The sequence below is a fragment of the Homarus americanus genome, unplaced genomic scaffold (assembly GCF_018991925.1).
Source record: "Homarus americanus isolate GMGI-L3 unplaced genomic scaffold, GMGI_Hamer_2.0 scaffold850, whole genome shotgun sequence".
NCBI lineage: Eukaryota > Metazoa > Arthropoda > Malacostraca > Decapoda > Nephropidae > Homarus > Homarus americanus.
In genome coordinates, this window is record NW_024730202.1 from 663087 (window position 1) to 688721 (window position 25635).

Genomic DNA, 25635 nt, shown 5'->3' on the forward strand with positions numbered 1-25635 from the left:
TGTGAGGTTAAGAAACTTATTTAGTTTTGTAAGTTAGGTTGGGTTAGGTTAGGTTAGGTTGACCTCTGCCTAAGGTGTTAATTTAGTCTCCGAAAGTTTTTATAGAAACATCAATACCAATACAAATTTTAAGTGTTATGAAATAGTGTACCATAACATGTGTGTGTGTGTGTGTGTGTGTGTGTGTGTGTGTGTGTGTGTGTGTGTGTGTGTGTGTGTGTGTGTGTGTCCGCTGGCGTAATATCTGCCATGAAGGGATTTTACACGAGTCACCTCAATCTTCATTCCTGGTGTATAGTGAACGACTCGACGGTGTGTTAGTCTCAGTGAGTCACCAACACGGCGGGGACACATTATAGTCTCAGATATAAAATACAAAAAAAAATAAAAAAAAATTCCCCCAGTTTTTGTTATTTTCTTGGTTGTGTAAGTTGTGTGTAGCTTGGCCAGACGATGATATGTTTTGATGCCTTAGTCAGACCCGCCATAGAACCGCTTCCAGAGACACTATTATGTAAAACTACATTACTTTCAACGATAAACTAAAATAAACTTGATTATATTAAAGAAAACTTCATTAATTTCAACGATAAACTAAAATAAACTTGATGATATTAAAGAAAACTTCATTAATTTCAACGATAAACTAAAATAAACTTGATTATATTAAAGAAAACTTCATTAATTTCAACGATAAACTAAAATAAACTTGATGATATTAAAGAAAACTAAAATAAAGTTAAAATTTTCATTTCGACACCAAAAACGAAACATGCAGTCAACAATCACCTCGTTGGCTGGATAAAGCACCATTACCCACTACGCTGTTGATATCGCTCCCAACAGCACTTAACACAATATAAACAAGAGGGTTTAGTCCTTCAGAGAATTTAGACACGTCAATCATACAGTTTACATTGTCGAGTTAACATGCTATTTCTGTGACCCGTGTTGTGTTAAAGGTCTCTACAGTTAATAGCCGGTAATAGTTAGTGTTTTAAGGTTAAGTCGTATGTAAGTAATGTTTGGCAGCTGAAATGAGTCGAGGTTTAACAAAGGAAGTTTAAATTATTGGTAAATAGAATTGGTATTGTTTGGTACGACTGTGTTCAATTAGGGTTTGTTTTAAGGCTTTTGTTTTGCTGTTGTTTTTGTTTATTTGTTTTTGTTCCTTTATTGGTGGAAATATCCGAACGGTAGATGAGGAAGAGTGTTAACCTGATATAGTGATTTTCTGTTGATAAAAAATAGTGTGTGTGTGTGTGTGTGTGTGTGTGTGTGTGTGTGTGTGTGTGTGTGTGTGTGTGTAAAAGTTAATCTCATGTTGTCTTTATTATGTCTAAACCTTTCTTATGTTTAATTTTCTGTATTTTTGCTTTTTGGGGAAACTTTTGTGAAGCCATAACATAAGGGTCATAAGATATTGGACAAACGTTTACACGGTCACTTTAATTAACTCAGTCCTTAGTTAATTACAGGTGAGAGATCAGGTGTCAAGATTAAGTGAAATGTAAATGTTGATGACCGTGCTGGTGCTCTCTCTCTCTCTCTCTCTCTCTCTCTCACTCTCACACACTACAGCTCTCACTAACCAACAATACACACATTAAAAGCCTATTTAGTTTGCCCTGCGTGAGTTTCCATCCATCACCTGTGCTTCAGTGAGTTGGCTGGCTGGCCCCCGGTTTGACGCCTGTGGACGGAAATGACTGCGGATATTGAGGGAAAATGGATCATGACACCGAACATGATGCCGCCCCTTGTACCGTATATTGACGCCCACCTTGAATAATTTGGAGACGAGATTCTGTGTACGGTCGTGTGTGTGTGTGTGTGTGTGTGTGTGTGTGTGTGTGTGTGTGTGTGTGTGTGTGTGTGTGTGTGTGTGTGTGCTTTTTTGTCTTAGTTTGTTTATCTGTGTCTGTCTGTCTGTCTGTCTGTCTTAATGTTAGTGTTTTATCATCATCATCATTATCATCGTCCCGGGTCATCATCATCATTATCGTCACTATCATTATCATCATCATCATCATTTAACATATTACAGTCATTTTCTTCACAATATCAAACAAGATAAAAAACACAATTAAATAAATCTGACTCACAGTTTTCTATGTCACACTTCAGTAGTTACAAAATATAAGATAAACTCCAATAAAAAAATTACCTGGGAAAAAAATCTCAAGTAATTCCAAGTATAATTCCTACTTAAATCTGTAACCCTTTATAAAATTCTAAGTAATTCTCGGTAATAAGATTATTCAGGAATTAGATGACGTGAAAATAATTATCACCTGTTGAAGCTAACACCCTGATCCCCCCCCCACCTGTGTCCCCCCTCCCATCCCCACCCCCCTGCATCGCCCCCCTCCAACCCCCATCCCCCACCCCAGCCTCTCTCACCCCCATTCCCCCACTCCCCTCTCTTCAAAAAATGGGGTACAAATATACTTATCCCATTTTCAGCTCAAATTTAAATAACTCTGAACCTTAAGCCGTGTTTTGCGGGGGGTAATCCTCTCATGAAATATAATTTTTTTGGTTTTGTCTATTTTTGTGTGTTGTATATAATTATTTATCTGATTATTTTTAAAGGAGTTAATACTTGAACTGTGTATGTATGAAAGTATGTACGTATATATGTATGTACGTAAACAAACTTGTAAAAAGGCTCCCACTTCATCCTGCAAAACACTCTCTTTATAGCCTGACCAAAGACTCATAAGACACTGAACATAATTATCCTTTAAATACCATCTACACACACACACAACACACACACACACACACACACACACACACACACACACACACACACACACACACACACACACACACAGCACCCAATAATGCAGCTGAATGAGTCTGCTGTCTCGTAAGTCAGCTCCAGCGGTTCATTGATGTTCTATTCACTGGATCTTTCGAGGCCTTGGTTCTGTTATTGTTTTGTTTATGTGATCTTGATGTGTTTTTGTTTTCATTTCCCTCGCCTTATCCACGGACAAAGTACAGAGGGTTAACAAGTACGTTTATCTGTACATTATAGCTACGGACAAACTACACAGCGTTAACCAGTGCGTTTATCTGTACGTTATAGCCACGGAGAAAGTACACGGCGTTAACCAGTGCGTTTATCTGTACGTTATAGCCACGGAGAAAGTACACGGCGTTAACCACCACTTCTACAAAACTCTGAATTTTGTTAGTGTTTCGATGACGCTTTAGTTTAAGGCTTCACTTCATCTCGTTGTTCAGTGTCCAGGAGCCGTGATGGTACAATCGTGGGGTGCGTTGAGGTACTAGAAGGTAAAGACACCTTCCTTCCTTCCTTCCTTCCTTCCTTCCTTCCTTCCTTCCTTCCTTCCTTCCTTCCTTCCTTCCTTCCTTCACTCCTCAAGTACAGTACATGAAGATAAAACAAAGCCTCTCTCAGTGTCAATAATCCTTAAAGTATCTGTCAAAGTTTCCAAAGTTTCTCATCTGTATCTTAATGAACTTAATTAGGAACTTTTTTCTTCTTCTTTTAGGTATTATCATCTACACGGAGCAGCTCAGTTGAAACTTAAAGGGGGATCATCTCTCTAGTGTAACACGGAAGTTCATGTTGGCGTCGAGAAAATCATTAATTATTCCGGGTTACATATCAGTGTCGTCTTGTCTCTGAATTGCCCACACATGACGTCAGTACCGCGCTAGTGACGGATGAGGGAGGACTGTGTCAGTAACCCCCTGTGTTTTATTTTATTCACTCCTACTTGTCTCTCTCTCTCTCTCTCTCTCTCTCTCTCTCTCTCTCTCTCTCTGTGTGTGTGTGGGAGGAAGTGAGTTTTATGTGCTGCCATCAGGAACACTTCCCACTTGCTAGATAACGAACACGACCAATAGAAAGCAACATTGTTTATATTACTAGATCAATGAAGCTATGTTAAATATATACCGGACAGGTTAATTTAGGATTTTTTGGTAGTTTTTGAGTTTCAAGGAGTTTACACACACACACACACACACACACACACACACACACACACACACGGTTGTCATGGAGATGTAACTTTGGTGGTAAATATTGTCCGACTTTCTTCATGAATAAGTGAAGGAAAAACAACGATAAAAACAAACAAACAAACAAACTGGCAACAGCTGACGCATGAAAATTCTGTGTTGAAAATAAACAAAAATAAAATTGAGCGTCCTAATTGGTCTCAAACCTAACCTAACCTAACCTAACCTAACATAACCTAACATAACCTACAGTATTTTGGTGACGTTCCTATAAGCAATACTCCAAGTTCTTTGTGATGGCTATAACAGACCCTGAATGAATAGAACTGTAAACTATGGCATCTACTTTAGCCGGACACTGTGTAACTTGTTTCAATGTATTCGCTAAACAAAGTGATGACCAAAATCTGTAGAAAATCCTACTTTTTATTTAACAATAGATGTAGTCAAGTTAATAACAATTTCAACAAAAGCTGGTGTCATTTATCTCTGCTTTATATCACTAACTTCATATCTCTTTATTTTCCAATTACGTTTCAGTGTGACAATGGGAAAGTGATTTTGAATGGCGGTGTTGGGGCGAGGTGGTGGAGAAGGGGGGGGGGGAGAGGAGCGAGAAGGAGAGGGATGGGTAAGAGGGAAGGTAGAAGGGGAAGAGAGAGAGAGTGGAAGAGGTTTAAAGAGAAAGGAGACTGAGGAGTGGTATGGAGAAGTGAGGGTAGAGGGGCGTAGAGTAGGAAGAGGCGAAGTAGTGGTTGAACAAGGAGGAGATGGGAGGGCAGGACATAGGTACAAGGAGGAGATGGAAGGGGAGGACAAGGGTACAAGGAGGAAAGGGAAGGGGGAAGACATAGGTAAACATCTACACCACTTCATCATTACCATAAACAAACTGTTATTACCTTTACTGGACTGATATAATTACCTGTCATATACTTACAACACCTGTAATACCTCGCTCCCTGGCCACACACCTGTTCTATCTGATATAAAACCTTATTTGTTGAAGGTATGCAAATTGGCCCTAGTGTGTAATATTGTACAGGTAACTTAAGGCGTTATATTATACTGTGCCTCTTGAGCGGCGTTGTGGTGCTGCAATGCTTCCTCTGGCCTGGTGTGTGGGGGTTCTATCTATTTATCTATCTATCTATATCTATCTGTCTATCTATCTATATATCTCTATCAATGTCTATGTATATCTATCAATATCAATATCTATCTATCTATCTAATCTATCTAATCTATCTATCTGCCCTGTCCTGCTCCGGTTGTGATCATGCATGAGGCAGATCGAGGCACCAGTCACGGATAGCTTGGCTTGTAAATGCCTTTGAGTAGCCACAGTAAGCCAGGTACAGAAGGCGTAGGCAGGACCACAAGTTAATGGAAAACCAACACGTGTACAGCAGTCCAAACAGAATTCTCGATGCAGTAACGAGAAGTGCTGAGAGAGTGAGAAGGTGACGGTAACAACCCTCTCGCAGCTGCCTAGGGAGTTAAAAAAGTAGGAAATATAGAATAAATTAAATAAACCATTAAAGAATATCATAAATTCCGAAGACGGCAAAAATTTTCCCTGGCAGTCACAAAATTCCCCAAACTAGGGAAATAAATCGTAAAAAATAAAAAAAAATATTACATTAAAATCGTCTTGGGAGTTTGGGGAGGTGACAAGACACAAAGGAAGTCAACAAGAGGGTCACGGAATTCCTAACTGCGATGTAAATTGTAATAAAACTGAAAATAAATAAAAATAAGTAAAATAGGGGAAGGGGGGCAAGCAGGCAGCAGCAATAGGGTGACGCTAGTGCTGGGTGCCGGCCAATACTCTCCTCGTACGCCACCCTGAGTCTTCCATCCCACTGAATGTAAACAAAATAATGCCACAATCGGACTTGGTAATGTCGATGATGATGTTATAATGTATTACTACGCTTAAATAACTAAGACTGACCTAACCGTGACCTAACCTAACCTAACCTAACCTAACCTTCAACCAACTGCACTTGTACCCATGAGAGATCCACCCTAACTCAGTAACTCTAGACATTCAGTAAATTAGAATGTTAATTAAGAAGACAGGTAAGAGGGCAGGTAATTCAACAAACACAAAGACCAGTTCAATATACAGATCTACATATTTGGGTCATTTTCTACAGAGCAGGTGAGTTCCTTCATTTTGGCCAGGTAACTAAACTGCAGGTAAAAGGCACATGTCAACACAGTATGTAAATTTACTGTTGCTGAAACCAGAAATGAAATGAAGGGAACACGAGACATACATACATACATACATACATACATACATACATACATACATACATACATACATACATACATACATACATACATACATACATACATACATACATACATACATACATACATACAAATAAATTACTTATGAGTTATAGGACAGACAAATACAGAGGTAAATCTTTACATTACAAAATACAAATGTCACGAAATTAATTAAGATGTAGTTAATTAAATAAAAATAGTTACAAAATCAAGTAATTAACAGAATGTAATTAAAAGAGAGCTGATTACTATTGACAATTTATACAAGATTAATACAATACAATGATACAATAAAGACTAATACATTCACATACACTAACTCAGTTGTATTTAATTGTTGATTTATAATGAGTGTAAATATTTAATTTTACATTGAATAACAAGGAAATTAATTAACCCACGACTGAAGGACTGGAGACAATAAAATCCTTCAAATATAATTAACTCGAAATACTTACAAAAATTAAATGTTGAAAATTTAGAAGAAAAACTGTGTGTTTGTATAGGTATCAGTTTGCATTAGCGGTGTGTGTGTGTGTGTGTGTGTGCGTGTGTGTGTGTTGATGTTCATTAATACAGCGCTATAGTGTGGTTTGAGCTGCTGCCATGGTTACAAATCTCCAGTCATCTGTCTCACTGTTTCAGATGGCAGGAAAAATGTTATCTTGTCAGCGAAGAGTTTTATTCCAAGCTGTGTGGGTGGAGGTGGGGGGAGGGTGGGAGGGTGGGTGGGGGTGGGGGGTGAATGTGGGAGGTGGGGTAGAGGTGGAGGAGAGGTGAGGAGAGAGGAAGAAGGGAAGACATAAAAAGGTGATAACAGGAAAAATACATAGAGGAAGAAGTACATGGAACAGAGTAGCTAAAGGAGAAGAGGAGGAGGAGGAGAAAGATATGAATAACAGAAATAAAAAATCATAAATAATTGAATTCTCAAATAGTAAAACCACAACAAAACAATGTAAACTAAATAACGAGACACACACACACACACACACACACACACACACACACACACACACACACACACACACACACACACACACACACACACACATGTACGTAGCACCATTAAGCCATTATAATTGAAATTACCACAAGTTTAGGTTAAAAACTCTTACTTTTATGGCAGTAACAATTTCCTTTGCCATAAGCACTTCCCCCACCGTCCTCTCCTCCTCCTCCTCCTCCTCCTCCTCCTCCTCCTCCTCCTCCTCCTCCTCCTCCTCCTCCTCCTCCTCCTCCTCCTCCTCCTCCTCCTCCTCCTCCTCCTCCTCCCCCCTTCCTCTTCCTCCACCTCCTTTTCCTTCATATCCTCCTTTCCTCTCCCATTTCTTCTCTCTTCTTCCCCATCCACCTTCTCATTTATATTCTTCAGTCCTCCTCCTCCTCTCTCCTCCTCCTCCTCTCCCTCCTCCCTCCTTTATTTCCTCACATCTTCTCTACTTCCCTCCCTCTGCCTTCCTACTCCATCCACCGTCCCTTCCTTTCCCTAACTTCCCCCTTATATAGCTGTTCCTCTTCCCTCCTTCCTTCCCCTCCTCTCACCCTTCCTACCCCCCACCCTCCCTACCCCCCACCCTCACTTCCTCATCATTCCACCTACCCCTTCCCCACACCCTCCTCCTCCCCACACCTCTAACTTTAGCTCTGCCTTCCCCTCTCCCAAACTCCCCCCCTTTCTTAACCCCCACAAATAAGAACAAGAATACCCCCCCCCCACCTACCCAATAACGTCAACATTAATATCGGTCGGAACAAAACATCTCATTTGCATAAGTCGGCTTGACACTGTAAATAAAAACGCTATATTAAACGTACTAATAAACTGAAGCTGACTTAAACGACTAAAGAAAAAAAAAGCTTTGACACTATAACAAAAATATATATTTTTTTTCGTTGTTTTGATGTTTTATTGAAGACAATAGATAATTAGTTTTTATTTATACGTCTTTTTATAGTTATTTTATGCTTCTGGTTTTTATATAAAAGTGAATATTAAAACCTTTTCTATGTTTTTGTTTTTTGGTGAACTTATTGAAGTTTTTCTCGATAACAATAAAAGTCGACTGCCTTTTTACCTCCTGTTTGAAAATTTATACTTTTTTATGAACACGAAACATAAAAGTAACTCTTTTTTTCTTATATACAAACTTGTATACTTTTATAGACAAAATATACAAACCTTTTTCTTCATTTTCAGTATATTAATTCCTATGTTTCTTTTAAGTCTATACATTTAAATTCTGATATTTTGATACATTATATAAATTCTGATATTTTGATACATTATATAAATTCTGATATTTTGATACACAATAGAAATTCTTATATTTTTATCCATGTATAAATTTTAGTATTTTTATCAACGTGAAATATTATCCACAACTATTTTTATCCTCTCGTGTATGTGTGCAGTATGAGCCAGGCTGGTGGTAGGGGCGAGAGTCATGGTGTATATCACTAGAAACACCGACCTTGTTGACTGGTGTGGAATAGCTGTGTAAGGATGCTGTGAAATACTATAGTTGGTTGTGGTGACTTAGTTGGTGAGTCTGTTATCGTTGCTTTTGTGGTGCTGGTGATAGTGGTAGTTGTGGTTGTTGGGGAGATGGTAGTAGTTGTGGGTGTTATGGTACAGATAGTTGTGGTTGTTGTAGTTATTGGGGTGATTGTGATGGTGGTGGTAGTTGGTGTGGTGATTGTTGTTGTGGTAGTTGTGGTGGTGGTGTAAGTGGTGATTGTTGTTGTTTTCTACACCTGACCAACAGATCACCATGCCTCACCTCCCCACACCTACACCTCACCTCACCTCATCTCACCTCATCTCCTCCCTCACTTCACCTCACCTCCTCACTCTCCCTTTCCCTCCCCACACCCCCCCTTACCTACCCCTCACCTTACCTCACCTCACCTCACCTCAGCTCCCCATACAGGTGTTAATAATTAAGAACTTCAACACGGGGACGCAACACACAACACACCTCCATCCCCTCAAAACTTTGTTGATTAGGAAATTTTACGAAACTCCCACGAAACACACGAACGAAACACACGAAACATACATTAAACGCACGAAATTCACACGAAAGGGTTTGAAAGGATGAGATTCGATAGGGATTTAGCGATAGTGATACATACATACATACATACATACATACATACATACATACATACATACTGTACAAACAAGACTGCAGGTGTACATAAAAGGAACCAAATAGTGAAACATCTGTCTTGGCTACATTAATATTGTGGTGGGGGGAGAGGAGGGGGATACAGACAAGACTTGGGGTAGAGGAAGGAGAGTGAGAGTGAGATAAGAGTTGGGAGGGAGGGTGAGAGAGATAAAGGGGGGAAGGGTAGGCCAGAGAAATGAGACAGGTGCCACCAACAGACGACCAGCTGGAACACGTGATAAACCTCTCTTGTACACACACACACACACACACACACACACACACACACACACACACACACACACACACACACACACACACACACACACACACACGCGGTATTTTATCTCTACGGTACTCGAGGACTCACGCCGCTAAAATCCACAAACACACAAATAAAGTTTTTCACTTATTATTTTCAAGTCAATCTTTCTGGTCAACAGATTGATAAAAAACTTGTTTGTGCAAAAGGGTAAATTGTTAAAAAAATAATGATGATTTTGGGTGATTTTTTTAAGAATAATAGTGATAAAAACATTAAAAATAGGGGAGAGAGAGAGAGAGAGAGAGAGAGAGAGAGAGAGAGAGAGAGAGAGAGCCAGACACACACACAGACAGATGGACAGACAGACAGATAAACAGACAGTCAGAGAGAGTTGCACTGAATAACAATGTTAGTCTATTTTTTAGGTAAGTTTGGGCAGATACGTTTAGTTAGATAACGCTTTTGGCTGGTGACACCCCCACACACACACACACACTGTCGCCACTGTACTAACTGTATAACACACACACACACACACACACACACACACACACACACACACACACACACACACACACACACACACACACACACTTAAGAGAGAGAACTTTAACACTTAAGAGAGACAATGTTAATACTTGGAGAGAGAGAGAGAGAGAGAGGCTGATAAAGATAGAGAGATTGGTAGAGAAAGAGGGTGAGAGAAGAGGGGAATAAAGGAGGTGACGTTGATGGTGGAGAAGGAAGAGATGGAGACGAAGATTAGGAATAAGATAAGAAGAAAATAGGTTAGTAAGAAAAGAAGAAAAGGTGAAGAGGAAGAAAAGAACTTAAAGAAGAAGAAGAGGAAGAGGAAGAAGAATATAAGAAGAGGTTAGTGAAGAAGGACAAAGTAGAAGGGAAGGAACGAAGAAAAATAAGAGAAAAATACGCTAAAACAAACAAAAACAAAAAATACAAATCAAGCAAAAAAAACTAAAATAAACATGAGACAAACAATAGAATATAAAACAAAAATCAGAAAATGAAAACGTAATGATTAAAAGAAAACTGAATAACATACATTTTAGAGGGGGGGACTGAGAGAGATGCAGCGCTGAACTGGGTATCAATTTCAGGGGAGGTAGTGACGAACTCGGGGGTGAACTTTGCATAATTAACTCTCCAATATCGCTGCTGTTGGGGTGTGAGGTGGAGGGGGGGTAGTGGGTCAGGGGAGTGGTAGGGAGGTAGAGGAAGGTGAGAGGAGGGGTTTCAGGGAGGAGGATAGGAGAGAGAGGGGAAGGGAAGGTAAATGGAATCTTGTAAACAGACGAACATTTCCACTTCTCTCATTCTCCCGCCCATGATAGCAGTTCACCTACGCCTTTGTCTGATTCCACGCCAATATTTGATCCCAATACAACCATACACCATAAAAAATACTCTCACACAAACATACACTCATAAATATTCATACATAAATAGATACCTAATACCGTATGATTAAAAAACCATTGAACGTTTCACTACAACGAGATATTTACATAAAGCGTGGAATGTTTATTTATATATTTCACACACTACAATAACCAAAATACAAAAAAAATAAAAAAATACATGACTAAATAAATTGTTGTAACCGTAAATGACGTTTCTGCAATAGTAGGAATTATTCGAGTCTTAGAGATAAACGCGGTGAAAGTCTACGGTCCTAGCCACCCACGTTTAGCTTACTGCGTCGTGAAAGTCTACGGTCGCGGCCAGCCACGTTTCACTTACTGTGCTGATACGTGTATAATGTCCTTCCCTAAACTAAACTTTTGACGTGTGTTACTGTGGTTGATAGAATATTTCATTGATGTGGTTAATAATACAGTGGTTGTGATTGATAGAACTTAATGTATTTATGTATTTATTAATGTTTTATTTATATTTAAGAGGGTAAGGAAGCGTTTATGAGTTATCAGGTTTTAAAGACATTTATATGACAGAAAAGAATACAAATAATTTAAACGATGAATTTATATAGTTTATTGACAATATCGTTATCATATAAATCAACATAAGATAAAAGATACACATCGACATCCGTAATTCATGCATTATCCTAAACATATACACATATCTTTATAACGAAACACCAATAACTATTTCTACCCCGGTATGGCCACCACCTTATGTAAAATTAGCCAAAGCTTCAACTAGACTCGCTACCAAACCGATCGTCCGCACATTAAAATGACACTGTCGAAATTTTCACCCACAGTCGAGTACATTTGATAATTGAATTCTCTTCCACACAGCCAGTAACCTATTGTGTCTGAGTACAGTGTCGGTGAAAGAGTGTGATCAAACTCAACAATGTGTACACCAATGTCAGCCTAGTTATACACTGATTGTTATTCATAGTTGAAAGTTGGAGAGAGACATGAATGTTGGATGGATTGATGAATATATTTGATGTTTTGCCCGTGTGGTGGAGGGTGTAGGGGGAGAGTTGATTGATGTCTCTCTCTCTCTCTCTCTCTCTCTCTCTCTCTCTCTCTCTCTTCATCATTCAGTTAAGCATATTAAACGACAATGCTAATTACCCTCTGGACACTAATTGTTCTCTGACGCTAAAAGTCGAAGATTTTTTTAATAATTATCATAATGAATGAATTCAGAAGTAGTAAATATATGAAGTTATTATTACACTCTCTGATGAGGGTTAGTGGGTGATTGTCTGTCTGTTTGTGTGTGATAATTATAGAGGGGATAATGATAGGATTATTAATTATGGCGTATGAGGTCAGGTCAGGTCAGTTTAAGGGATATTTTTAAGGTCAAATTACGAAAAATTAAACAGTCGTAATCGTGACCAAATAATCGCTATAATTACACAATATGTTAAGGCAATTATCTTCTTTGATTATTGGTGAATTATAGAAGTTTTTTTTTCTATTCCAGGTAATTACTGACTTGTATATTACGTTACAGGTGTTCTAGTAGACCAATAGGTAAAATCTGGTTAAAAATACAAGGCTGAAATATCTTCTGTATCTATTTGCATTGTATTTATTTATGGGTAATTGATTGTGTGCTAATTCATTTCAATGTCTATTTGAACCTAACCTATTCTGACCTAACTTTATCATAACCTAACCTAACCCAACCCAACCCAACTCGCTCACTCACTCATAGGAGACAGGGAAAAGCAGAGCGGCAGAGGGAAAAAAAAGGCGGGGAAAATGAAGAGAGAGAAGTGCGGAAAAAAAGAGGAAGGCGGGGAGAGAAAGGGAAAGGAAACGAAAGGAAAAGAGAGAGGACTGGGGAAAAAGAGGCAAGCGGGGAAAAAGAGAGAATGGGGAGAGTAAAAAAGGAGAGGAGAGTGCGGAAAAAGGGCAAGCAGGGAGAAAAGTAAGGAAGAAAGGAGAGAAATAGGGAGAAAAAAAGGGTGAAGCAGAGAGGGACGAAGAGAAGGGGAGAGGCAGTGAGAGACGAAGAGAGAAATGGAGGAAAGGAAGGGAAGGGGCCAGGAGGGAGTTCTGGATCCCCGCCAAAACTTATAAATAAAGTAACCAGACCAACGCCAGGCGAACCTTACGCCCGCCATGAAATTTACCTCCGTCGGGATCATTAAAACTCTGACCTTAATAACTGCTTCCAAACTTGTGGCGACTTGACGACTTGCGGGAAAACTGAGCCGGATAACACCACCACCAGGAGCCGGATTACACCACCACCACCACCATCAGGAGCCAGCTGCTACCACCACCATTATGACCAGGAGCCGGATGCTACCACCACCATTATGACCAGGAGCCAGATGCTACCACCCTGACCAAGAGGCGGATAACACCATGACCATTAGCCGGATAACACCACACACACGAGCCAGATACCACTACCAGACTTATTTCTTTCATTTTGAGAGGCAACAAGACTTGTATATTAAAACTTGCATTTTTCTTTTCACTTGTTAATGCATTTTTTTCGCGCGCGCATGTGTGTGTGTGTGTGTGTGTGTGTGTGTGTGTGTGTGTGTGTGTGTGTGTGTGTGTGTGTGTGTGTGTGTGTGTGTGTGTGTGTGTGTAGCATCGTCACCTTCATATTAGAAAGATAAACACATCCACGACTACAGAAACATTGTCTCATGTGTCTGTCTGTGTGTATCTGTGCCTGTCTGTATCTGTCTGTGTCTGTCTATGCGTATCTGTGTCTGTCTGTGTGTATCTGTGCCTGTCTGTATCTGTCTGTGTCTGTCTATGCGTATCTGTGTCTGTCTGTGTATCTGTGTCTGTCTGTGTGTATCTGTGTCTGTCTGTGTCTGTGTGCGTGTCTCCGGAATAGGTGTGGCCCAACCCATCTTACCGACACGAGAATAAAAGAACAAAAATATATATTGCACGGTGGCCACGTGCTGGGGAGGCAGGAGTAAAAGTTACCTCCGTGTTTTTTTCGTCAGTCGTTGTATATGCAAACATTGTTACGGTGTTTGTAATTGGCGATATTGTTTGTGCTAATTCTTTTAATCTGAATATTCGATTTTTACTCTACGTCCATTTTTTAATTACCTAGAGAATCACACAGACAGATACACACACACACACACACACACACACTCACAGACAGATACACACACACATACACACACACACTTTAAATGGTTGTTGTTATTGTATAGAGAGCCATAGCGGTATACCGGAATATTCACTAACTCAACCCCGAGAGAATAAAACAAATGAAAAGCGTAGGGAGAGATCAGACAGACAACCCTCCTGTCAGGCTTGTTCACTAAGTCATCTCCCCCTTACTAAAAGCTGAAGGTATTCGGAGCAGATGGGTTTAAAGTGATTGAACCTGTAACACATATGGAACACAACTCTTGGGTGATGTGTTTGGAACTATAACACATATGGAACACAACTCTGGAGTATTTAAAGTGATTTAAGCTATAGAACATAACATAGGGAACACCTCTGTCTCTCGATAACTCCCTCTGATCCCCCCTTCGATCCTTTCCACACACCCCCCCCTCCCCTGCGCTAGAAGTGAGGGTATGAGAGGGAGGGAGGGAGAAGGGGTCGTTCCAACAACAACAACTCTAAAACCAATAAACTGTTGTAAAAAAATCATGAACACAATAGTTTTAACATTAATTGACATACATAGGCAGCTGCCGCACCGTGTTGTTACCCACCAGTATTATCACCTACATAGTTGTGTGGTCTGCATATCAACACAGTACTGGACCTGTTTCCTGGTATTGTCTATTGGTATTTATGTTTGCCTTTCGTTAAACAGCCCAAAGTGTGTTTACTTCCCGTTAAACAGATAAATTTATCAACATATTTGTAAGTTATTGACTCAACTAAGAGTGTCTTTAAAAAGGGCTATAACACCTACAACATTTGCCTTTACAACAACATAATTATACTGTTGTGATTCTCATTACCAATAAAGGGAAATTTTCATTACAACTTCTATCAAAATACTGAACATAACAACACCCATAGTTATACATCTACAATAACAACATCATGCTTTAACGTATAACCTCTCATATTGTAGTCTCAGCCACGTGACCTTTTGCCCTTCCGATCTAACCTTGACCCGTAGTCTGGCTTGTAAGTAAAATTTAATCACCACCAGACCTCGTATTCAGACCCTTCTCCCAGGCCCGTCGATTTAGGTAGCAGCAAACGCGTGGCCAAATTGCTCGACTACACATTTCACCATTCACTAGATTGTTACCCAAGCCGACGAACACTTCAGCGTCTATACTAAATCCTATGACCAGTGGAACATGTCTCTCTCTCTCTCTCTCTCTCTCTCTCTCTCTCTCTCTCTCTCTCTCTCTCTAGTATTATGATCACGTTACTAATATTTTACGAGCGTTTATACTGAACTGCTTGAAAGTAGAAGTCATTCATTGTGTCCGTAAATTGTTAGACCTTTTTTAAAACTTATTAGCCTCAAAAATATTATAGATGAAATGCAGTGAACATGTAGAAGTCTTATTAAAACATATGAGTTGTTGGTCAAGTATAACAAAACCAGTGTGTTGTGTCTATAATGCTTTTAATATTATGTTACAATATCAGTCATTTTATATTGAAACTGCTCATATTTTTCCTTGGTAAAAGACAAACTATTTTTGTCTATATTTTATATTGAATATATTTACGGTTTTTTTTAGAATATATTAATCAAATAAAAACTTTCACATCATCCAGTTATAAAATAAGTAAAAATATATATTGTTTGAGACGTGACGTAGGAAACTATGATTGGTTAATAGCCCTCCATCTTCACCAATCAGAGAAGAAAGAGACAACATCACAACTTTAACTAGAAAAACAAATAGAAAAACTCGTAATTATGATTGTCAATATTAATAAAAATATTTTCATTTAATTAACAACCTTGTAATGAACGAATACCATTACATAATAAACGTCATCCATAACAAACATTAACAAATAGAAATACATTGAATTATATCATGTTTTTGAGTCACGTGATATTATTAATCAGTGTCAAAATTGTCAACCTCGAAAATATTAACAAAAAAGTTGGTTAGTTTTAAATTCATGACGTTTAATATAGTGGAGGCGAGGTTATAGTCTGCCTTGTGAATATTGAATACGTTGGTGTGTGTTAGAGGCTGGTGGTGGTGGTATGGTGGTGGTGGTAGTGATTGTTGTGGTTGTGGTGGTGATGATGGCAGTTGTGGTTATTACAGTGATGGTTGTGATGATGGCAGTTGTTATGGTCATTGTGCTACATACATACATACATACAGACATACATACATACATACATACATACATACATACATACATACATACATACATACATACATCTTTCCATCCATCCATCCATTCAGAAAAAAAAAGAGAAGGAAGGAAACAAAGAAACAAAAACTAGAAAACGAAGCAGAAAATAAAATAAATATTAGCGAATAATATTTTACTAGTATTGTGCGGCTGGCTGGCTGGTCGGTGGGTCAGACGTCAGTGACCGGAACGATAATCAATGTTACTGAGGCGTAAGGAACAAAAACTCTTCATTTATCTAAAAACAAATTTATACTTGCGTTGCCAATTCTTAAAAATAAATAAAATAAATAAATTAATAAATGAAAATCGATCCCAAAAATATTACCCCTTTTTTTTTCTTCTCTGTGATAATTTTCTTGTTGATTGGAGAAAAATATTGTAATTTTTTCTTCCTAAACTTTTGAGTAACTTTCTTACGTCATATAATCTTTTGTTGAGTCTTTTATTGTTGATTTGTGTTATATAGTCTTAAAATATCTTAAGTGTAGTAATGCATTTTAATATAACTATTTTAACTATACTATTACCATTACTAACTAACAAAAGTTTAACTACCGTCATCTTTACTAACTACTCTGACTACTACCATGACCATTATTAATTACCTAAACTATTACCATTACCATAACTAACTACCCACACTACCACTATTACCATAACTAACCACCATAACTACTACCACTATCCTTACTAACTACCCTAACTACTACCATTACGACCTACCCTAACTACTACCATTACTGACTACCCTAACTACTACCACTACTAACTACCCAAACCACTACCACGATGGTTCTTTATTTCCAGGTTTCTTCAATCCCAACGTGGACACAGTGGGCCGCCCTACCGTCGCTAACTACGGGTTGATGGACCAGCTCGCGGCTCTACACTGGGTACAGGAGAACATCGTGAGGTTTGGCGGTGATCCGGGCCACGTGACTGTCATGGGCCATGGCACGGGGGCCGCCTGTCTCAACTTCCTTGTCATCTCCCCCGCTGCTGCTGGTGAGTGTGTTCAGTTGTCAGTGTCAGCCGTTGTGGTGTTGATTTGTCATGTTATTGTCATGAGTCATGTTAAAAGTGATGAGTCATGTTACTGTCATGAATCTTATTAAAAGTGATGACTCATAGTACTGTCATGAGTCATACGTCACTGCCACTCCGTCCACCTGTCAGAAAGCTTACTGTCTTATAATCTTACCTTGATAATTCTTCGCTTTTCACATGTGGCGTAAGGGAGTCAGGGGAGGGGAGAGGAGAGGAGGAGGAAGCAATATGTGTGGAGATAGAAGGAATAGAGGAAAGATGAAGAAGAGGAGGAGGAGGAGGAGAAGGCAATGTGTGTGTGTGGAGATAGAAGGAGGAGGAAGAGGGAGGAAGGAAGGAAGTACTCGAGTAACCGCCGCACCATGAACACGCTAGGGTAGGGGGAGAGAGGGAAGGAGGAGGAAGAAAGAGGGAGGGGAAGAAGAGGAGAAGGGAGGAAGGGTTGGTCACGGTTCCATTGTCACTTTTGTTTTACTCTGAATAAACCGGAAGATAGAACAGAGGGGATGGAGGGGGGAGGGGAGGGTAGGGGAGAGAAGAGAGGGTAGAGAAGGAAGGAGAGTAGAAAAGGGGGGAAGGAAGGGAAAGTAGGAGTCTCACTTGTACCTTCTCCATTGTTGTTGTTCTAATGCTGAGTGATGAACCTGTTAGAATTTAAATGTGTGTGTGTGTGTGTGTGTGTGTGTGTGTGTGTGTGTGTGTGTGTGTGTGTGTGTGCGTAAGTTAAGTTTGGTTAAATTAAGTTAGTTGGGTTAGGTTATATTAGGTAGGTTAGGTTAATTTGGGGTATAGTAGGTTAGGTTAACATGGAGTAATTTAGTTAGGTTTGGCTAAGTTAGCTAAGGTTAGATCAAGTTAGGTTAGGTTAGGGTTGCCAGGTGTTAGGTTAAGTTAAGATTGCCTAGATTAAGTTAGATTAGGTTTGGTTAGGTTAGCTCAGCTCAGGTCAAGTTAGGATTGTCTGTGTTAGGTTAGGTTAGGTTTGGTTAGGTTGGCTCAGCTCAGGTCAAGTTAGGATTTTTTGTGTTAGGTTTGGTTAGGTTGGCTCAGCTCAGCTCAGGTCAAGTTAGGATTGTCTGTGTTAGTCAGTTTGTAAAATATTTTGTTATATTTTCAACTTACTCCTGTGGGTTATTTTATATTCTGCTTTGTTCAGTGTGTAGTTGTCATGCAAATTTTAATTGCCTTGAATGTGTGCGCAACGACTTGTGGGTCTGTGTACGAAACGGTGTGTGTGTGTGTGTGTGTGTGTGTGTGTGTGTGTGTGTGTGTGTGTGTGTGTGTGTGTGTGTGTGTGTGTGTGTGTGTGTGTGTGTGTGTGTGTGTGTACATTCAAAGGTTCCGTGTAAATAGTAAGAGTTAGGAATATCAAGTTAAAACTGTAATTTACGTCGGAACAACAGGAAGCGACTTTTAACAAGAATTCACAACAAGTCTATACTCATATAAAAAAACACACACACACACACACACACACACACACACACACACACTTCTAACTCTTAAGAATAATCTCAGAAATTACAGATGATGTTGAACTACAGAAAATATAAATCCTCTGGTGTAACAGACAGACAGACAGGCAGACAAATAAACAGACAGATAGACAGACACACAGACAGAGGTGATAGAGGTAAGAGGCAACTGGAATATGACCTGACCCTGGGTGGCGCAGTACACTACATATGTGAATGAAAAATCACCTGATGGCTTTTAGAATAATGACTGCAGTAAGTGGTCACTCACGCGGGCACACACCAGGTAAATTGAAACAGGTAACTGTATGGCCTTTCAAGTAAAATATTTTGCATACGTTCAAAAAGCTGCCCTCACTGTGCCAGGCTTAATGAATACATACATACATACATACACACTGTATATATACTGTGTGTGTGTGTGTGTGTATGTGTGTGTGTGTGTGTGTGTGTGTGTGTGTGTAAGTTGTGTCTCTTGGCAGTAAATTCATAATCCAACACGTTTAATTTTATCACCAGTCTCTCTCTCTCTCTCTCTCTCTCTCTCTCTCTCTCTCTCTCTCTCTCTCTCTCTCTCTCTCTCTCTCTCTCTCTCTCTCTCTCTCTCTCTCTCTCTCATAGTGAAATTCTAAACGCCTGGCTGCCCCAATTCTATCATCTTCAATTTACATCAACTTATGCTCCACCTCTGCCAATCTCATGACGATTTTTTTTTACCTGTACTTAAGGGAGTTGACTCAGCAGGTGTACTTCTCTCGTGTTGTCTTTTATCAATGAGTTATTTTCGTCAACTAAAACTGTCAACGCCTCGACCCTAAAAAAATTATATTTCTCTAGGTTTAAGCCACAAAAACTGGGGTTAAATTCACTAAAAAAGGGGAATTTATATAACAGAGTAATGATTTATATATATATATACAAACTATATAACTTTTTTCTGTATGGTGAGTTTTTATGAGGTTAATGGACGATCTCACCTTCATTAATGGGAGTGTGTGTGTGTGTGTGTGTGTGTGTGTGTGTGCGTGTGTGTGTGTGTGTGTGGACAGGTAAGACGACACCTGTTGTATACCTAACGACCAGCAGGTGACAGCGGCCTCGGTCCCTGATAAGTTATGGAAGTAGGGAGAGGTTTGGTTAGGTTAGATTAGGTTAGAGTGTAGTTTTGGTTAGGTTATAGGTTTGGATAGGTAGTTAAGTTAGGTTGTTAAATCACCAAGTGAAATAAACTAAGGTTTCTAATCTTCAAGAAATAAGGTTAGTTTCCGTTTGATTTAACCCGGAAACATCCAGAGCTAAAACTGCCTCTCTGGTCAAAGGCAATATAGTGTGAATAGATGAATAAACTAACAATATATTCAATAAATGACGAAATTTATGACAAGAAATCTTTAATAAATGATCAACCAACACAAGAAGGACACGATGGAAATCATTTAAATCCAGTTTAATGAGAAATAATGTTTATGAAGATCCAGGTAAACCAACACACCTGGTCAACACGTATACCTAAACATCCATATTTGTTTTTCCTTTATACCTGTGGTGGCTAAACATCAATGACTATTTACCTAAACATCATCAACCGTTAACGAGGGGTTCATTAGCGCCAACACATTACCTGTAGTTTTTTTTTTCTGGAAGTCTTGTTTTGGTCAGCACTGCCTCCTCATTACTGCGCTGCCTACCCCTACCACCTCACCCGATCCTTCCCCTACCCCTACCACCTCACCCGATCCTTCCCCTACCCCCAATACCCTCCCTTCTCTCTCCCTCTCTTTCTACTCCCTCCTCTATCTCCCCCTCTCTCTCTCCTTCTCTTCTTACCCGTTCCTCTACCGCTCTCCTCTCCTCGTCTGCCATCCCTCCTTTTCCCCTCTCCTTCCTTCTTACCACACCCCCCTCCCTCTTACCTCCCCCCTCCCTTCCTCTACTACCCCCCTTCCCCTCTCCTGTACCGCTTAAAACGTAGCGTCACTCGGCCTCTATTTTTTTCATCTGTCCATTGAATCTTAGCAACTAAATTATTACGAACATAAATAAATAAATAAATGGTTTTAATTTCAACTATACGACCGACCTGTTAAGTGTGTGTGTGTGTGTGTGTGTGTGTGTGTGTGTGTGTTTTAACGAGGTAATGCTCATAGGTCCCGGTCTTAATTGGTCCTATTCCTGGTCTTACCTTTATATAGAGGATCACTTTTATCCACCACAGGGATCCTTATTATAGTGAAAACTTAAACCAGCTTCATATCTCTCTCGCTCTCTGGAATAAAAGCAGAAACAAGAACAATGACTTAACTTAAACCAAATATCATTAAAGTGAAATTTTTACCTTATTTTACCTGAGGTTTATAATATTTTACCTGAGTTATATAATAGTCTCCCTTAATATTCTACCTGAGCCTTATAATATTTACCTGAAGTTTATAATTTGATTTCTCACTTGTTTTTCATTTTTTCTTTATTTCTGGGTCACAACATCACCCCTACCAACACACATCTACAATAGCTGGAAAAATATATCCCGTATACCACCAGGGCGTCAACTCTCTCTAATCTATTCTGGAAACTGATTTTTTTTATCATAAGGTGAGATTGAAATCTGTTATCGCTCTGGGTTCCCTCCATTACTATAACCTGAATCACTTGTGTCTACGGCAACACGATTGATTTACAACAGCACGTAACTACTTTTAAAAAAAATAATATATAAATCACCAATTTAAATAACTCAAAACATCAACCACAGCTCATAACTAGTCTGTAAAAATTAATATATAAATCACGAATATGAATAACTCACAACCTCAATCACAACTCATAACATCAATCACGTTAACTGAAGACGACGAACAAGACATTACTACAACCCCGAGATAAAACTACTCACTTAATCCCACTATATCCAAGTCACGTAATGTTTACTCCTGTTTATATTTAAACTCTGAGACACGTATTAAAAAACATCCCTCGAGGCGTGACGGTAAGGTTGACCCCTGGGCAGAAGGAAAGTGTTGTCTATGTTAGGAAAGACAAGAGAGAGAGAGAGAGAGAGACTGTAGTGGTAAGTAATTTTTACCTAAAATAGAGTAATTAGAGCTCCCGCCTCTCCCCCTCTTCTCCCCCTCCCCCTCCCCCTCCCCCTCCCCCTCCTACCTTCCCCCACACAGCACAGGATCATTTATTTTACGTGTCACTGGTGGTGGAGGTCGACTGAACGAAGGGGAGGAGTCACAATCTGCCATTAATGAGTAGCGGTTCATTGTCAGGTTGCAGAGGAAATTGCAAATCAACTTTTCTCTCTCTCTTGATAATCGTCTATTACCCTAACGTGGGGGTGGAGGGGGGAGAGAAGGTGGGAGGAGGAGAGGAAAATGGAGGGAGAAGGGAGAGAGGAGGGAAGTGGAGGATGGTAGTAAGGGAAAGTGTGGGAGAGAGGAGGGAAGAGGAGGGTGGGAGTAAGGGAAGGTGTGGGAGAGGGAGGGAAGAGGAGGGTGGGAGTAAGGGAAGGTGTGGGAGAGAGGAGGGAAGAGGAGGGTGGGAGTAAGGGAAGGTGTGTTGGGGGAAGGGAGAGAGGAGGGAAGAGGAGGGTGGTAGTAAGGATTATATAGACTCAATTAAATACCTTATTTAAACTTTTAAAAACTTCAATATTAAGTGAAAATTAAATAAATTTCAATACCAATAAATTTAAAACATTAAAAATATATAAACATTAAAGAAATTACAAAAACCAACCATAATTGTATATAGTAATCGATGTTATCATCATACGAACACAAAATTCTAAAATAAATAAATCCTTTTAGACAAAATTCCCATTAAATGTTAGGAAATACTAATGTTATTATGATGTTTACAGTATATTAATGTATTCCAAGTTAACAACAACATTTTACATACAGTTGAGAAATATATAGAGTGTAGAGAGCGAGGGTTCCTGTGTATAACTTCAGCTCTTATTGGCTAGAGGAAAGAGTTTTGTTGTGTTGGTATTGTTATTACAGTAAATGTACAAACACGGTGTGTGTGTGTGTGTGTGTGTGTGTGTGTGTGTGTGTGTGTGTGTGTGTGTGTGTGTGTGTGTGTGTGTGTGTGTGTGTGTGTGTGTGTGTGTGTGTGTGTTTATTCCCTGATATTATCTATCATTCCTCCCATTTATCGTCCACGTTACCTCCTATTGTTGACACAGGCGCGGGACTGTTTAAGCGAGCCATCCTTATGTCCGGGTCAGCGCTGAGTCCCTGGGCGGCCGTACAGGAACCCGTATACTACGCTGTTCAGGCTGCTCGTCAGCTCAGTTGTCAAGTCCCAGACGACCTCTACCGGCACTTTGAGGCTCTTCTTCACTGCCTCCGAGACCGCACCGTCGACCAGATTCTGCAGGTAGGTCTTTGTACCGTCGTTGAGGTTATGTACCGACGACCAGGTCTTGCGAGTAGGTTACTGAGAATAGGTTAGGTAAGCTTCAGTATCCCTTGGCGCTGTGGTTTAAATTTATCCACAGTAACTCTTGGCGCTGTGATTTTCCAGCTTTGAATTCAAAGATCAATCAAAATAAACATTAATTTGTACTGTATCTCTATAATTATAATTAACATATTTGAATTATATATTATGATTTAATATTCCTTAAGGTTTCTCAATTCTCTTAATTAAACGTCATGTTATTATTAAAAGTTATTAAGTTAATGGGGCTTAATTATTTTTATTATTTAAAGGGATATTTACTATCTCTCTGTATGTTAATTAGTTACCTTCATTTGCATATTTGAATTATAATTTGTAATTCAGTTTTATTTATTCTTACTTTACGTATTTAATTGTTGAGGTGGACTAAATGTTGTTAAGGTAGTGAATTAGCTGTTTGTTTGTTAACTGGATCTTCTTCTTCTTCTTCTTCTTCTTCTCTCCCTACCCTCACCTACCCTCAACTTCTCTCCTCCTCCTCCCTCACTTTCCCTACCGTCCCACCCCTTCCTCTCCCCACCCTCACCCACCCTCTCACCCACAACCTCCGTCCTCCCCTTCCTTACCTCCCTCAACCTCCCACCATTACCCTCCCCCCTCCTCTCCCCCTCCGCCTTACAGGTGAGTTATCAGGTAATTCTCTCCCCAGGTGGATCTTGAAACACCCCAGTTCCTGTCAGCCATTGGACCCAGTATAGACGGCGTGACCATCAGGCTGGACTGGAAACAACAACACGCTAAAATGGGTGAGTGTTTTTGTGTGTGTCTGTGTCCCGTGTCTATGTCTGTATGTGTCTGTGTTGTTGTGATACTTACAAAAAAAAATAATTCTCCCTCACTTCATTCCAGAGTCACATCAATGCCCCGAGACTGAGAGAGAGAAATGTTGAAACGATAAACATTTTGTAGCTGGTCTCCTCGTCCCTGTAAATGCTAATGTATCTCTCTTATGGTTAAAACATTTCATTTTCCCGCGTCACTCATCAACATTTGGCTACTCTACCCAACTCCTACTTTACATACTTGCTCCCTGGACAAACTATGGCTTCGTATTTTGTTTTCATTCATTCACCAGCTGACAATACTGAGTTCTTTTCTTCATTGGTTTCTTATTTATCGACAAAAACATTAAGCAATTTATTTATTTTTATTTAACCATGACAACATAATTCAGTTGTTGTTGTTTTTTCGTCTTTGCTTATTAAGGAAAATATTACCCTTATTTATTTCCGTCTTTACTTAACAGCGAAAACATAAAAAAAATTAATTATAATACTCTCGTCTTTACTCAACTACGCCCAGCCTGTATTAACCTTCCTCACCGCCCGTAGGTCAGGAAGGCCGTACACCTGTTGACCTGCTACTAGGGATCACCGCCACTGATCTCCTGCAGGTATTTAGCGACACTGAGATCCAACATGGTTTCGAGGCGGACCACCGAGACCGTCTTCTACGTACCTTCGTCACTAACAACTATCGCTACCATCTACAGGTGAGTCTTGCTGTCACCTGTCTCATTACCACCTGAGTGTGAGACTTACTGTTACTTGTTTCACCATCACTTACTGGCTGGATCAACAGGCAAGTCATTAACAGTTCTTCAGACCGACAGCACCTGTAAATAGATGGTTCAGTGTTAATTAACCCCGCTAGAACGACGTGTGACTGTAATTATTAAACCATTTGAAGTGTTGAAGACGACCCGAGGAGCTGTGTTTAACCTTTATGATGTTAAGGTTAAAATTATACACCAGGATTAAGCATGTGCATAAGAGACTAACCCAACCCAACCCAACCCAACCCAACCCAACCCAACCCAACCCAACCCAACCCAACTCAACACAACCTAACCTAACCTAAATGCACTTGTCACTAATCCCGTGGCCACAAGTTGCATTCATCAGCATCACCCAACTCCTGCCTCTCTCATTCTCCTCCCAATTACTACAACAGGATCGTAATGAGATTAGTCGAGGCATTAATTCAGTATCGGGCTGGCAGGTTCATCGTCTTTCTGTGACTTAATACACCTGCAGTTTATCGCATAGGTTAAGTATATGTTGCTCCCCTGCTCTTACATACGCCTT

At 39.7% G+C, this 25635-nt stretch overlaps 1 protein-coding gene across 1 annotated transcript in view; it reads left to right on the top strand.

Moving 5' to 3' along the window:
* The window catches only part of LOC121866919 (neuroligin-2-like), a 65691-nt gene that overhangs the window by 17003 nt on the left and 23053 nt on the right, over window positions 1–25635 (top strand). Inside the window, exons 2-5 of the mRNA XM_042366659.1 lie at window positions 17361–17558; window positions 23271–23464; window positions 24198–24294; window positions 24880–25040. Coding sequence (XP_042222593.1) covers window positions 17361–17558; window positions 23271–23464; window positions 24198–24294; window positions 24880–25040 — 650 coding nt within the window. The remainder of the gene's footprint in view (window positions 1–17360; window positions 17559–23270; window positions 23465–24197; window positions 24295–24879; window positions 25041–25635) is intronic.